General features: G+C 57.5%; 1 protein-coding gene across 1 annotated transcript; it reads left to right on the forward strand.

Annotated features, from left to right (window-relative positions):
• The first annotated feature begins 5,133 nt into the window (after window positions 1-5,133).
• PPP1R14B (protein phosphatase 1 regulatory inhibitor subunit 14B) lies at window positions 5,134-9,138 on the forward strand. Its single transcript, XM_029059372.1, has 4 exons — window positions 5,134-5,343; window positions 8,120-8,203; window positions 8,479-8,511; window positions 8,733-9,138. Exons 1-4 carry the CDS (start codon window positions 5,143-5,145, stop codon window positions 8,799-8,801), a joined length of 387 nt encoding a protein of 128 aa, XP_028915205.1. The 5' UTR covers window positions 5,134-5,142; the 3' UTR covers window positions 8,802-9,138.
• Window positions 9,139-14,004: the final 4,866 nt, after the last annotated feature.

Consider the following 14,004-nt stretch of genomic DNA (forward strand, 5'->3'; position numbering starts at 1 on the left):
ACTGAGCATCGATGGTATTTGCTGAGCGCTTACTGTGTGCGGAGCACTGTACTAAGCAGCTGGGAGAGTACAGTACTACAGGGTTGGTAGACACATTCCCTGCCCACAGTGAGTTTATGGCCTCGAGGGGGAGACAGATAATAAGATAAAAATTTATAATATTTAATTTATAGATATGTACATAAGCATTGCCCCTCTCAGGGTGGCACCTGGAGAGTTTCCAGTCCTCTACCAGTCTCGGCTAGGGGAGGGAGAGTCAAGCAGAGGCCTGTCCATTCCAGTCCTCGCTTGGGCAGTGGCTAGCGAGGGGAAGGCCATCGGCTACAAGTCAAAACTCACCCGTGCCGGGCAACAGAGGCCTGGGAGAGAGTCGAGGGCGGAGACTCGAAACCACTGCCGGATTTTTACGAGGAAAACTCTCTGGATCCACTACCGGAACGACTGCAGATGGAGAGCAGGGCGTTCTGGGAGAGATGATTCCTTGGGGTCGCGATGGGTCGGAAACGACTCTACGGCATAAGACACACACATACACATAGGTGAGAAGCATAAGTGAGAAGCAGCATGGCTCAGTGGAAAGACCCCGGGCTTGGGAGTCAGAGATCATGGGTTCGAATCCTGGCTCTGCCACTTGTCAGCTGTGTGACTCTGGGCAAGTCACTTGACTTCTCTCTGCCTCAGTTACCTCATCTGTAAAATGGGGATGAAGACTGTGAGCTCATGTGGGGCAACGTGCTTACCCTGTATCTACCCCAGGACTTAGAACAGTGCTCAAAGTAAGCGCTCGGGGATTGACTGAGGGAGTTCCAGCCTAGAGGGAGGATGGGGGCGGGGGAAGAGGGGGTGTCCACGGAGAGATAGAAGAGTTTGGGGCCCAGTGAGGAGTGTAGTGTGCCGGCTGGCCTCCCAAGCGCTTAGTATAGTGCCCTGCACACAGTAAGCGCTCAATGAGTACGGTTAGGTTTAGTGGCAAGAGCCCGGTCTTGGGAGTCAGAGGTCTCGGATTCTAATTCTGGTTTCGCCACTTATCAGCTGTGTGACTTTGGGCAAGTCACTTCACTTCTCTGGGCCTCAGTGACCTAATCTGTAAAATGGGGATGAAGACTGTGAGCCCTACATGGGACAACCAGATTACCTTCTATCTCCTCCAGCGCTTAGAAAAGTGCTTGGCACATAGGAAGCGCTTAACAAATATATATCTATGCAAATATCTATAATTCTATTTATTTTGATGCCCTTGATGCCTGACTACTTATTTTGTTTTGTTGTCTGTCTCCCCCCTTCTAGACTGTGAGCCCGTGGTTGGGTAGGGATTGTCTCTACCTGTTGCCGAATTGTACTTTCCAAGCGCTTAGTCCAGTGCTCTGCACACAGTAAGCGCTCAATAAATACGATTCAATGAACAAATACCATCATCATTGTCATTATTATTATTGTGTGGGGAAGAAGGGAGGAAAAGGTAGAGGGCCAGAGCATTAGAGCTTCAGAAGGCCTTCCCAGTCTGAGCCCTCCCTTTCCCTCGGCCCCTCCTCCCCTCCCCATTCCCCCTCCTCCCTCCCTCTGCTCTACCCCTTCCCCTCCCCACAGCACTGGTGTATATTTGTATATATTAATAATATTGGTATTTGTTAAGCGCTTACTATGTGCCAAGCACCGTTCTAAGCACTGGGGGAGATATAAGGTCATCAGGTTGTCCCACGTGGGACTCACAGTCTTCATCCCCATTTGACAGATGAAGTCAGTGAGGCTCAGAGAAGTGAAGTGACTTGCCCAAAGTCACCCAGCTAAGTGGCGGAGCCGGAATTCGAACCCATGACCTCTGACTCCCAAGCCCGTTCTCTTTCCACTAAGCCACGCTACTATTTAGTACTCTATTTTATTAGTGATGAATATCTATGATTCTATGTATTTATTTTGATGCTATTGATGCCTACTTGTTTTGTTTTGCCGTCCGTCTCCCCCTTCTAGACCGTGAGCCCGTCGTTGGGCAGGGATGGTCTCCATCTGTCGCCCAACTGTCCATTCCAAGCGCTTAGTAGAGCGCTCTGCACAGAGTAAGCGCTCAGTAAATACGATTGCATGAATGAACTACATTTCCCAAAATCCTGTGTTGGCCGGCCATGTTGCAGGAGGTTATTCCCCCTCCAAGCCCCTGCCCACCTCCCCGGGGCGGGCCGAAGCCCCCTCCCCACCTCCGTCCGGCCCCCCCGAGCTGCCCAACGGTGGGGTGGCAAAGGGAGGGTTCAAAGGGGGGCGAGGCTGGCGGTCCTCAGCACCTTTTTTTGGGGGGGGGGCTCTGGAGCCACGTGTCTCTGCGGCCTGAAGGAGCCGCCTCTTTTTAGGACTGTACTGAGCGAGACCCCACCTCAACCCATCCCTGAGAGTCAGAGGGCTGGGTTCTAATCCCGCCCCCGCCACTTCTCTGCTGTGGCACCTTGGGCGAGACGCTTCGCTTCTCTGGGCCTCGGTGACCTCACCTTTAAAGTGGGATGAAGACGTGGGACAGCCTGATGACCTTGTATCTTCCCAGCGCTTAGAACAGTGCTCGGCACATAATCCCATCATTATTAGGGTAGTTATTAGGTCCCCTTTTCCTCCACTTCCCCTCCATTTCCTCCTCTCCCCACAGCAGTTATTATATATATATATATATCTGTAATTCTATTTTTAATGATGCCTATTTACTTATTTTGATGAATACCTATAATTCTATTTATATTAATGCTTGTTTACTTCATTTGAGATATGTCTCCCCCCTTCTGTAATTCTATTTATTTATATTAATGCCTGTTTACTTCTTTTGAGGTGTGTCTCCCCCCACTTCTAGACTGTGAGTCCGTTGTTGGGTAGGGATTGTCTCTATCTGTTCCCGAATTGTCCTCTCCCAAGCGCTTAGTCCAGTGCTCTGCACACAGTAAGCGCTCAATAAATACGACTGACTGAATGAATGAATATGTGTCAGGCATTGTTTTGATGTAATAATAACAATCATGGCATTTGTTAAGCGCATACAATGTGCCAAGCACTGGGAGGGGGATGCAAAGTAATCAGGTTTTACCATGTGGGGACCCCAGTCTCGATCCTCATTTTACAGAGGAGGTAACTGAGGCCCAGAGAAGTGAAGTGATTTGCCCAGACACACAGCCGTTAAGTCGTGGAGATGGGATTAGAACCCACGACCTCTGACTCCCAAGCCGTGCTCTTGCCACTAATGTCTATATCTATACTTCTATTTATTTATATTGGTGCTGTTTACTTGTTTTGAGGTCTGTCTCTCCCCCCACTTCTGGACTGTAAATCCGGTGTGGGCAGGGATTGTCTCTCGCTGCATTGTAGTTTCCAAGCGTTTAGTCCAGTGCTCTGTGCACAGTCAGCGCTCAATAAATACATTTGAATTAATGAATCTGTGCCAGGCACCGCTTTGATGTGCCTATATCTGTAATTCTATTTATTTATATTGATGCCTGTTTACTTGTTTTGAAGTCTGTCTCCCCTCCTTTTAGACTCTTAAGTTCTGCTTGGGCAGGGATCGTCTCTCCCTATTGCTGCACTGTCCTCTCCCAAGCGCTTAGTCCAGTGCTCTGCACATAGTAAGCGCTCAGTAAATACGATCGATTGAACGAATCTGTGCCAGGCACTTTTTGATGTCCCTATGTTTATATTTCTATTTATTTATAGTGATGCCTGTTTACTTCTTTTGAGGTCTGTCTCCCCCGCTTCTAGACTGTCAGCCCGCTGTGGACAGGGATCGTCTCTCCGGATTGCCGCATTGTCCTCTCCCAAGCGCTCAGCCCAGTGCTCTGCCCCCAGTAAGCGCTCAGTAAGTACAATCGAATGAAGGAATCCGTGCCAGGCACTGCTTTGATGCACCTATATCCCTACTTCTATTTATTTCTATTGATGCCTGTTTACTTGTTTTGCGGTCTGTCTCCCCACCCCCCCCCGCCCTTCTAGACTGTCAGCCCGTTGTGGACAGGGATTGTCTCTATTTATTGTTGAATTGTACTTTCCAAGTGCTTAGTCCAGTGCTCTGCCCCCAGTAAGCGCTCAATAAGTAAAGTCGACCGAATCTGTGCCAGTCACTGCTTTGATGTCCCTATATCTCTCCTTCTATTTATGTCTACTGATGCCCATTTACTTGTTTCGAGGTCTGTCTCCCCCCCCCTCCCCTTCCAGACTGTAAGCGCGGCTCGGGCAGGGATGGTCTGTCTCTATTGCTGCATTGTCCCCTCCAAGCGCTCAGTCCAGTGCTCGGCCCCCTGTAAGCGCTCAATAAGTACAAGCGACCGAATGAAGGAATCCGTGCCGGACACTGCTTCGATGTCCCTATATCTCTCCTTCTATTTATTTCTATCGATGCCTATTTACTTGTTTTGCGGTCTGTCTCCCCCTCCTTCCAGACTGTCAGCTCTGCTCGGGCAGGGATCGCCTCCCTATTGCCGCACTGTCCCCTCCAAGCGCTCAGGCCAGTGCTCTGCCCCCCGTAAGCGCTCAGTAAGTACAAGCGACCGAATGAAGGAATCCGTGCCGGACACTGCTTCGATGTCCCCATATCTCTCCTTCTATTTATTTCTATCGATGCCCATTTACTTGTTTTGCGGTCTGTCTCCCCCCTCTTCCAGACTGTCAAGCCGGCGTGGGCAGGGATGGTCTCCCTCTATTGCCGCATTGCCCCCTCCCGAGCGCTCAGCCCAGTGCTCTGCCCCCCAGTAAGCGCTCAGTAAGTACAGGCGACCGAATGAAGGAACGTGGTGGCAGACCCCGCTTCGATGCGCCTCTCTGTGTCATTCGATTTCTTTCTACTGATGATGGCCGTTTACTTGAGGTCCGTCTCCCCGCCCCTGCCACCACCAGACTGGAGGCGCGGCTCGGGCAGACCCGGCGTCTCCCCGTTGGCGCATTGTCCCCTCCCGAGCGTTTAGCGCAGTGCTGCGGGCCCGGCGAGGGGCTGGCCCACGTGCAGGAGGGGCGGGGGGCGGGCGGGCCCTTTAAGGGGGTGTGGTCGCGGGGCGGGGGAAGGGAGCGGGGCTCGGTGGGCGGGCGGTGTCGGCGGCGAGGCCCGGGGACAAAGGGCGTCGCGGGGGCCGCGGTTGGGGAGGCAGCCCGGGCCCGGGGGTGGGGGGCGGTGGGGGGGTCCGGGCCATGTCGGAGGGGGGCGCGGCCCCCGGCCCCCGCGTCTACTTCCAGAGCGGCCCGGGCCCGGGCGGCGCCGAGGCCGAGGACGAGGGCCCGGGCCGCCGCCAGGGCAAGGTCACCGTCAAGTACGACCGCAAGGAGCTGCGCAAGAGGCTCAACCTGGAGGAGTGGATCCTCCACCAGCTCACCGGACTCTACGACTGCCAGGTCCGCGCCCCGCCGGTCGGGACGGGACGGGACGGGACGGGACGGGACGGGGCGGGGGAGGGGGGGGGGCCCGGCCAGGAGGGCGTTGGGAACCCCGGGACACGTGGGCAGGAGGGCACCGGGGTAGGAAGGCACGCTGGGGGGTTGCCAGGGCAGGAGGGCCCGGGCAGGGCAGGGGGGCACTTGGAAACCCTCGGCCTGGGGCAGGAGGGCACTGGGAACGCCCTGCCGAGGCCGGGAGGGCAGGAAGGCACGGTGGAGGGATGCCCGGGCAGGAGGGCGCCCAGAACCCTCGGCCTGGGGCAGGAGGGCCCTGGGAACGCCCTTGCCGAGGCCAGGAAGGCACGGTGGAGGAATACCTGGCCAGGGCAGGAAGGCACCCAGAACCCTCGGCTTAGGGTAGGAGGGCCCTGGGAACGCCCTGCCTCGGCCACGAGGGCAGGAGGGCACGGTCGGGGGGGGGGGGCCCGGTCAGGGCAGGAGGGCACTTGGAAACCCTCGGCCTAGGGCAGGAGGGCACTGGGAACGCCCTGCCGAGGCCAGGAGGGCACGGTGGAGGGATGCCCGGACAGGGTAGGAAGGCACTGAGAACCCTCGGCCTAGGGCAGGAGGGCACGAGGAGGCGTCCGGCCTAGGCCAGAAGGGCACGTGGGGCCGCCCGGCCAGGGCAGGAGGGCAGAAGGGGGCACCCGGCCTGGGCCAGGAGAGCACGTGGGGACGCCCGGCCGAGGGCAGGAGGGCACGTGGGGCCGCCCGGCCTCCCTGCCTCCCTCCCCCACCCGTGCGCACGTGTCCGGCCCTCCTCTCCATCCTGCTCTTCCTCCTCCTCCTCCTCCAAAACGGGCGTCTCCTTCCTCTCCCCCCCTTCCCAACCCTCCCGGGGTCCCCCAGGACCCGCGCCCTCCCCGGACGTGGCAGCGGGAGTATTACAGGGTTGGGTTGGCGCTCCCTAGCTCAGGCCCTGTTCTAAGCGCCGGGGGGGGCAGCCGGGGGAGGGGAAGGGCACGGAGACCGGGCCTCCCCACCCAGCCCGGGGTTTTGCGGGCCGGAGGGTGAGGCTTCCCGCCTCTCCGTGACTCCTCCGTTGCTCACGAGATGATTCAGGACCCCCCGGGGCCTGGGTGGGGTGGAGGTTGGTGAAGGTAACCCAGCTTTCCCTCCACCTCATTGTCATCGCCCCCCTCCTCCTCCTCCTCCTCTTCCCCCTCCTCCCGTGCCCCAGAATCGGTGTGGGCAGGGAACGTGTCTGCTATATTGCGTTGGACTCTCCCGAGCGCTTTGTCCAGTCCTCCGTGCCCGGTAAGCGCTCAATACCATTGATTGGAATGCAGCTTGCCGGGGGAGGGGCGGCAGGCCAGGAGGAGGAGGAGGGTGACCCCTCTTCAACCACTTCCTCTCCCCCAGAAGCCGAGAAGCCCCCTCGCCAAAGGGGGGAAAAAAAAAAATCAAAACCCATTGTTCTTCTCTCCTTCCCCCTTTCTCCAGACCCTGAGCCGCGCCAATTCCGACTTGTCCCCTCCCCATTCCCCGATTGTGACTTATCCCTCTCCACTAGCCCTTCGGCTGGCCGCTGAGATGACCGTGGTGGCCCCTGCTTTTTCTTCTCCCCTTTGCTTCTTTCTTCTCCCTCTCCTCCCCCCTCGAGGCAGGAAATCGGTGGCAGGTGTTGGAAGGGAGAGTGGGAACCAAGGCGGGAGCCTGATGAGTGAGGGCAGCTGGCACCACCTGTGTCTGGGTGAGAGGGATGGGGGGAGCAAGTCTGCCGGGGGGGGGGGGGGGGGGGGGGAGACGGGCTCCGTGCCCCCCCCCGGGCCTGCCCGCTCCCTTGGTTTCCAGGGGGGGCCGGTCCCCTGGCATCGCCCCTGTCCCCGTCTGGCGCCGCGATGCTTACTGGCGAGGGCTAAGACGGGAAGCTGGCAGCGTGCGCTCGCTCTCTTTCCCCCCACCCTCCCGCCCCCCAGTCCAGCGGGCCGCCCGCCCTGGCACCGACTTGGTCTGTTTTCCTTCTCCTTGCAGCTGCCAGCCTCTCTCCCATTAAGAAGCTTCCGGCCTCGGGGGAGGGAGGAGCCCCGTATTGTGGGGAGGAAGAGATCCGGCCTTAACTGTGGGCACAGGGGGCTGGGGCTCTTTAGCCTGCCCCGCCCCTCCCCAGTTGGGGGACTTGGGGAAATCCATCATCTTTTGAGCGCTCGCTGGGGACAGGGCAGGGTCCTGAGCGCTTCAGAGAGTACATTAGCGGCCGAGTTGGGAGGCGTGATACCCGCCCACGATGAGTCTAGAGTGGGGAGAGTGATTTGATGGCGGGGAGGGGGCTATGGGATAATAATGATGGCGTTTGTTAGCGATGATGATGCCTACTATGCGCCAGGCACTGAACTAAGCGCTGGGGTGGATACGAGGAAATCGGGTTGGACGCACGTGGCGGGAGAGGAGTGGGGCAGAAGCCGCCCCCCCTCCCGCTCAGGACCTGTGGCAGCTTTTTGGCCAACTCCCATAATAATAATTGTGGTATCGGTTAAGTGCTTACTATGCGCCAAGCACCATTCTAAGCGCTGGGGGAGATACAGGGTAATCGGGTTGTTCCACGTGGGGCTCACGGGTCTTTATCCCCATTTTCCAGATGAGGTCACTGAGGCCCAGAGAAGTGAAGTGACTCGCCCAAAGTCACACAGCCGACAAGTGGGAGAGGCGGGATTAGAACCCACAACCTCTGGCTCCCAAGCCCGCGCTCTCGCCACCCACCCTGAGCCCCCTCTCATCCCTCTCCCTTGTGTAGGAAGAGGAAATTCCAGAGCTGGAGATCGATGTGGATGAGCTTCTAGACATGGAGAGCGACACCGCCCGGGCCTCCCGAGTCAAGGTGCTGACCCCGGCGGGGAGGGGACCCGGGCCTGTGGTCTAAAGCACCAGGACTGGGCGGGGCCATTACTGGGCCAGACCACCGGTCCACCCAGCTCCCAGCTCTGTCCATCAGGGACCACGGTGCACGAGTGTAGTTGGGGGGGCGGGGGGAGCGTGTGAGGGTGCGTCCGTCCACCTGTCCGTCTCTTAAATCCGGTCGGAAAGGGGGTTCTTGGAGTGATGATGGCAGAGGGCCCTGCCTCTCTCACGCTTTGTGTCTTCACCCCCGCCCAGGAGCTGTTGGTTGACTGTTACAAACCCACTGAGGTAAGAGCGAAGCCCGGGGAAGTGGAGCAGTGCGGCAGGGACTCCCCTCCCCCTGGGACCCCAAAACCATCTCCTTCCTCCCCTCCCCCTGCCTGCCACCTCTCCCCCCCCACCCCCGCTCCTTAGCACTGGCTGCAGCCTGGCCTCTCGGGCAAGGTCAGGTCTGCCCACCCCTTAGGGACCAGAGTCGACCCTTTCCCACTCTCTCCCTCCTGCTGCAGGCCTTCGTCTCTGACCTGCTGGACAAGATCCGGGGGATGCAAAAGCTGAGCACACCCCAGAAGAAATGAGGGCACCTCACCCCCTTCTCACTCCCCCTCCCCATCTCCTCCCAGCAGGGTGAAGCGGGGGGAGGGAGGGGGTCACCTCCTGGACAATCGCTGCCCGCAGACCTCACAACAGCAATACCCGGGCCCCCCCCCCCACAACGGTCAGGCCTGGTGCCTGCCGGGCTCCCCGTGCCCTTCCTGGCTGGGGGGGGGGGCCTCATCCTCTCTCTCCCTCCCTCCCCCACCCCCTGTGTTTCCGTTCGGGGTTTTTTATTGTTATTGATGGGACTTTTTTGTGTTTTTATATTGACGCTGCGGGGCAGGCCCGTTAATAAAAACAGGCCATGCCTTTTGTGCAGCTCCAAGTCCTGGTTTGTTGGGGGGTCGGGGGGAGAGGCTGAAGAGGGGGTGCGCGGTGGAGCATCTCCGCTCCGGTCCCGGCTCAGGGGCTAGAGCCGGCTGGTTGCCTCGCTGTCTGCCGGCCCGAGGGGAGGGGCGGGGGAGGCCGGCGGGTTTGGGCTCAAGGGTCTGAACGTCGCACTCTGGCAGCCGAGTTATTACCGTTGCAACTCTATCACGCTCAAACCGGTCCGGCCACGTCCGGGCTGAACGGAAAAGGACGTCTTCTCAAGGACAGTGCCGTCCGTGCAGCCGCGGGCTTCCCACAGTAGCTCCTTACCCTAGCGTGGAGGCGGGACCCGTGTTCGCTAATTCTGTTTTTTGTACTCTCCCAAGCGCTTAGTACAGTGCTCTGCGCATAGTTAGCGCTCAAATACAACCGACTTTAAGCCCTGCCGTGTGCTGACCTCAAGCCCCTGGGGGGAGATGGCCTAGAGCAGACTTCCGGCCACGGGTCCTGGAAGCAGGTAGCGATCCATGGATCGATCGATCGGAGATGAGCGCTCACTGTATGCAGAGCAGGGTAGGAGTAACGTTTACTGAGCGTTCACATGGTGTGGTACACAACTGTGCTAGGCATCTAAGACATCTAGAACGGCAAAGCGATGCAGCGTGGCTTAGTGGCAAGAGCCTGGGCTCGGGAGTGAGAGTTCATGGGTTCTAATCCATGGTTAGAATGGTTCTCCGCCACTTGTCAGCTCTGTGACTTTCTGTGAAATGGGGATGAAGAGTGAGCCCCACGTGGGACAACCCGATTACTCTGTATCTATCCCAGTGCTTGGCACATAGGAAGCGCTTAAATACCATCATCACATTCCCTCCCCACAGCGTGCTTACACAAATGGGAGGGAATTGATTAAATAGCTTCTGGGGGCAGGAGGTGCCAAACTAGGGAACATTAAAAAAAGTTAAAGGATGAAATCCCTATCTTTAGAGAATTTACCCCGTTAATGGAAAGCTCACTAGGCTTAAATTGGTAAATACACTGTAGTTAAGAAGAGATCCAAGTGGAATCGGCAGACGCCTAACCACCAAGATGGGTGAGAGGATGGGGCGGGTCGGTCAGGGAATGGTTCCTGGGGAGGAGGACAATCTGTTATGGAGGAGGTGAGGGGGGAGGCTGTGAGAAACGGTTCCCGTTGGGACAAGGGAGAGGGAGGAAGGTAGGAGTGAAGCGCCGGAGGTAGGGCGAAGTTGGGGGTGGCGGGGGAAGGCCTGAGGAAAACGAAGGTGGAAAAGATGGGCCCAGAGACAGAGCCGGGGCACAACCCACATTTCCGGGTCTCCCCTCCTGCGGGGGGCCCGGGAAAGGGAATAAGAGTGGGGGTGTCTGGGGCCCCAGGGCTAGCTGTGGAGGCAGGGGAGTGGCCAAGAAGCCACTTGATGTCAGCTGGAAGGAATGTGTCCCCACCCCCTCCACCTTGGCCTTCCCGGGTGAGCTCAGCCCTGCAGGCCCAGGGCCAGGACCAGCTTGGGCACGGGGCCGCCCGGCTCCTCTTCTCCACCCAGGGGCTTTTCCCGCTAACCAGAAGGGAGGGCAGAGCCGCCTTCTCGGCCCACTTCTGTCGGCCTTCCCCTCCGCCCTCTGCCAACTTCACGGCCGCTTTCTCTTCCCGAAGACCTCTGGTGCCCTGGCCTTAGCCCTCCGGTCAGAGTAGCACTGCTCCTTGCCCTCCCAGATAGAGTTCTGCCCCATCCCGGCTCCTGGAGCCCCCACTCTATTCCCCGACCCCCGGCCTCTACGGGTTAGCGGCGAGAGCGCGGGCTTGGGAGCCGGAGGACATGGGTCCTGATAATCCCGGCTCTGCCACTTGCCTGCTCTGTGACTTTGGGCAACTCACTTGACTTCCCTGTGCCTCAGTGACCTCATCTGTAAAATGCGGATTAAAACTAACCCCCCACCCGTGGGACAACCTGATCACCTTGTATCTACCCCAGTTATTAGAACAGTGCTCGGCCCATAGTAAGCGTGTAATACCATAATTATTATTAAGGAAAAAGGGAGGCTGGACAAACCCGACTGTGGCTCAGTAGAAAGAGCTTGGGAGTCCGAGGTCATGGGTTCTAATCTTTGCTCCGCCGCTTGTCAGCTGTGTGACTTTGGACTTTGGTTCACTTCTCTGGGCCTCAGTTCCCTCATATAAAATGGGGATGAAGACTGTGAGCCCCTCGTGGGACAACCTGATCACCTCGTATCCCCCCCAGCGCTTAGAACAGTGCTTGGCACATAGTAAGCGCTTAACAAATACCAATATTATTATTCCCCCACCTGCTGGCAAAAAAGTGAACACCACCAAGCAGCAGCATGGCTTAGTGGATAAAGCACAGGCCTGGGCTCAGAAGGACCTGGGTTCTAATCCCACCTCTGCCCCGAACTGCTGCTTGGGGACCTTGGGCAAGCTGCTTCACTTCTCTGTGCTTCAGGTACCTCATTGTAAAATGGGGATTAAGACCGAGCCCCATTGGGGGACGGATTGGGTCCAACCTGACAGCCTTGTATTCACTGAGTCATATTTATTGAGCGCTTACTCTGTGCAGAGCACTGTACTAAGCACTTTGAAAATACAGTTCAGCCACATATAGAGACAATCCCTACCCAACGACGGGCTCACAGTCTAAAAGATAATTAGGGTATTTGTTAAGCGCCTACTATGTGCCAGGCACTGTTCTAAGCGCTGGGGTGGATACAAGCAAATCAGGTTGGACACAGTCCCTGTTCCACGTGGGGCTCACAGTCTCGATCCCCATTTTCCAGATGAGGTAACTGAGGCCCAGAGAAGTCAAGTGACTTGCAGACGGCACACCAGACAAGTGGCGGAGCGGGGATTAGAACCCACGACCTTCCGACTCCCAGGCTCGTGCTCTGTCCGCTACTCCACGCCACTTCTCCTAGTACGGTGCCTTGCACAGAGCAAGCAAGTAACCATAAAACAAACCCACACTGCCATCTAAGACAGGGAAGGAAATATAATCACCAGGACACCCCTGACTGGTTCGGCCTCAGGACCGGACGGCGCTTTCCTCAGACCCCACAGCTCTCGGGCCGCGCCATGCGATGGCACGGGCGAAGCCGGGGGGCCCGTGTGTGGTCTCGGTCACGACGTCAACACCCCACGGCATGCTTCCCTTAATGCGGGTTCACCAAAAACATCCCTGGGTAGCGGAAGGCAGAGCTCCGAGTCCTGACTTTAGGCCTGGGAGGCAGCACAAAGTCCAGGCTGCTCTCTACTCAGCCCAGGGACGGAGGGAAAGGAGGTCGGCGGGGCGGCAGACCAGAGGCGAGGTGAGATCAGGACTGTAAGCCCGTCAAACGGCAGGGACTGTCTCTATCTGTTGCCCACTTGTTCATTCCAAGTGCTTAGTACAGTGCTCTGCACAGAGTAAGCGCTCAATAAATACCACTGAATGAATCAGGAGCAGCAGCCTGGTCGACCCGATAGAGCACGGGCCTGGGAGTCAGAAGGACCCGAGTTCTAATCCCCACTCTGCCACTTGACTTGCCCAAAGGCACTCAACAGACACTTCTCCGGGCCTGTTGCCTGTAAAATGGGGATGGACCGCGGACCTCGGGTGGGACAGCCCCCGACTCCTCTCCAACTCTCTCCTCTATCCCCTCCAAACTGGCTTCCGCTCCCTCCGCTCCCCAGAAACCACCTCACAGGGGTCACCGATGATATTGTCAAATAATTTGGACTCTCCATCCTAATCCTCCTCGACCTCTCGGCTGCCTTCGACACCGACCACCCCCTTCTCGTCGAAACCCTATCCGACCTCGGCTTCACCGACACTATCCTCTCCTCTCTCCGGTCGCTCGTTCTCAGTCTCTTTCGCGGGCTCCTCCTCCGCCTCCCACCCCCTGTCGGGGGGGCCCCTCAAGGTTCAGTTCTGGGAACCCCTTCTCTTCTCCATCTACACCCACTCCCTTGGAGAACTCATTTGGGCAGCAGGTTGACCAAGCGGCAGGAGCCCGGGCTTGGGAGTCAGAGGTTGTGGGTTCTAATCCCGCCTCCGCCACTTGTCTGCAGTGTGACTTTGGGCAAGTCAGTTAACTTCTCTGGGCCTCAGTTCCCTCATCTGGAAAACGGGGATTAAGAGCGGGAGCCTCGTGTGGGACAGGGACTGTGTTCAACCCGATTACCTCGTATCTACTTAAAAAAGTGCTTGTGCTTAACAAATACCATTATTATTATTAGTCCACGTGGCTTCAACTACCACCTCTATGCAGATGATACCCAAATCCCCGTCTCCAGCCCCGATCTCTCTCCCTCTCTGCAGTCTCACGTTTCCTCCTGCCTTCAAGACATCTCTACTTCGACGTCCTCCCGTCACCTCACACTTAACACGTCCAAAACAGAACCCCGTGTCTTCCCACCCAAACCCTGCCCTCCCCGACTTGCCCAGCACCGTAGACGGCACCACCGCCCTTCCTGATTCACAAGCCCATAACTTTGGCGTTACCCTTGATGCCTCCCTCGTTCAATCCGCACATTCAACCCGTCACTAAATTCTGTCGGTTTGACCTTCACAACCTCACTAAAATCCGCCCTCTCCTCTCCCTCCAAACATTAATCCAATCACTTATCCCATCCCGCTTTGATGAGTGACTCGGCCTCCTCGCTGACCTCCCGGCCTCCCGTCCCTCCCCGCTCCAGTCCATACTTCACTCTGCTGCCCGGCTCATTTTTCGACAAAAACATTCAGGCCACGTTTTCCCTCTCAAGAACTTCGGCGTCTGTCCGTCCACCGCCGCAAACAGAAACTCACCGTTGGCTTTAAAGTACTCAAACACCTTGTCCCCTCCTACCTCACCTCGCCGCTCTCTTAC

The sequence above is a fragment of the Ornithorhynchus anatinus genome, chromosome 3, assembly GCF_004115215.2.
Source record: "Ornithorhynchus anatinus isolate Pmale09 chromosome 3, mOrnAna1.pri.v4, whole genome shotgun sequence".
Lineage (NCBI taxonomy): Eukaryota > Metazoa > Chordata > Mammalia > Monotremata > Ornithorhynchidae > Ornithorhynchus > Ornithorhynchus anatinus.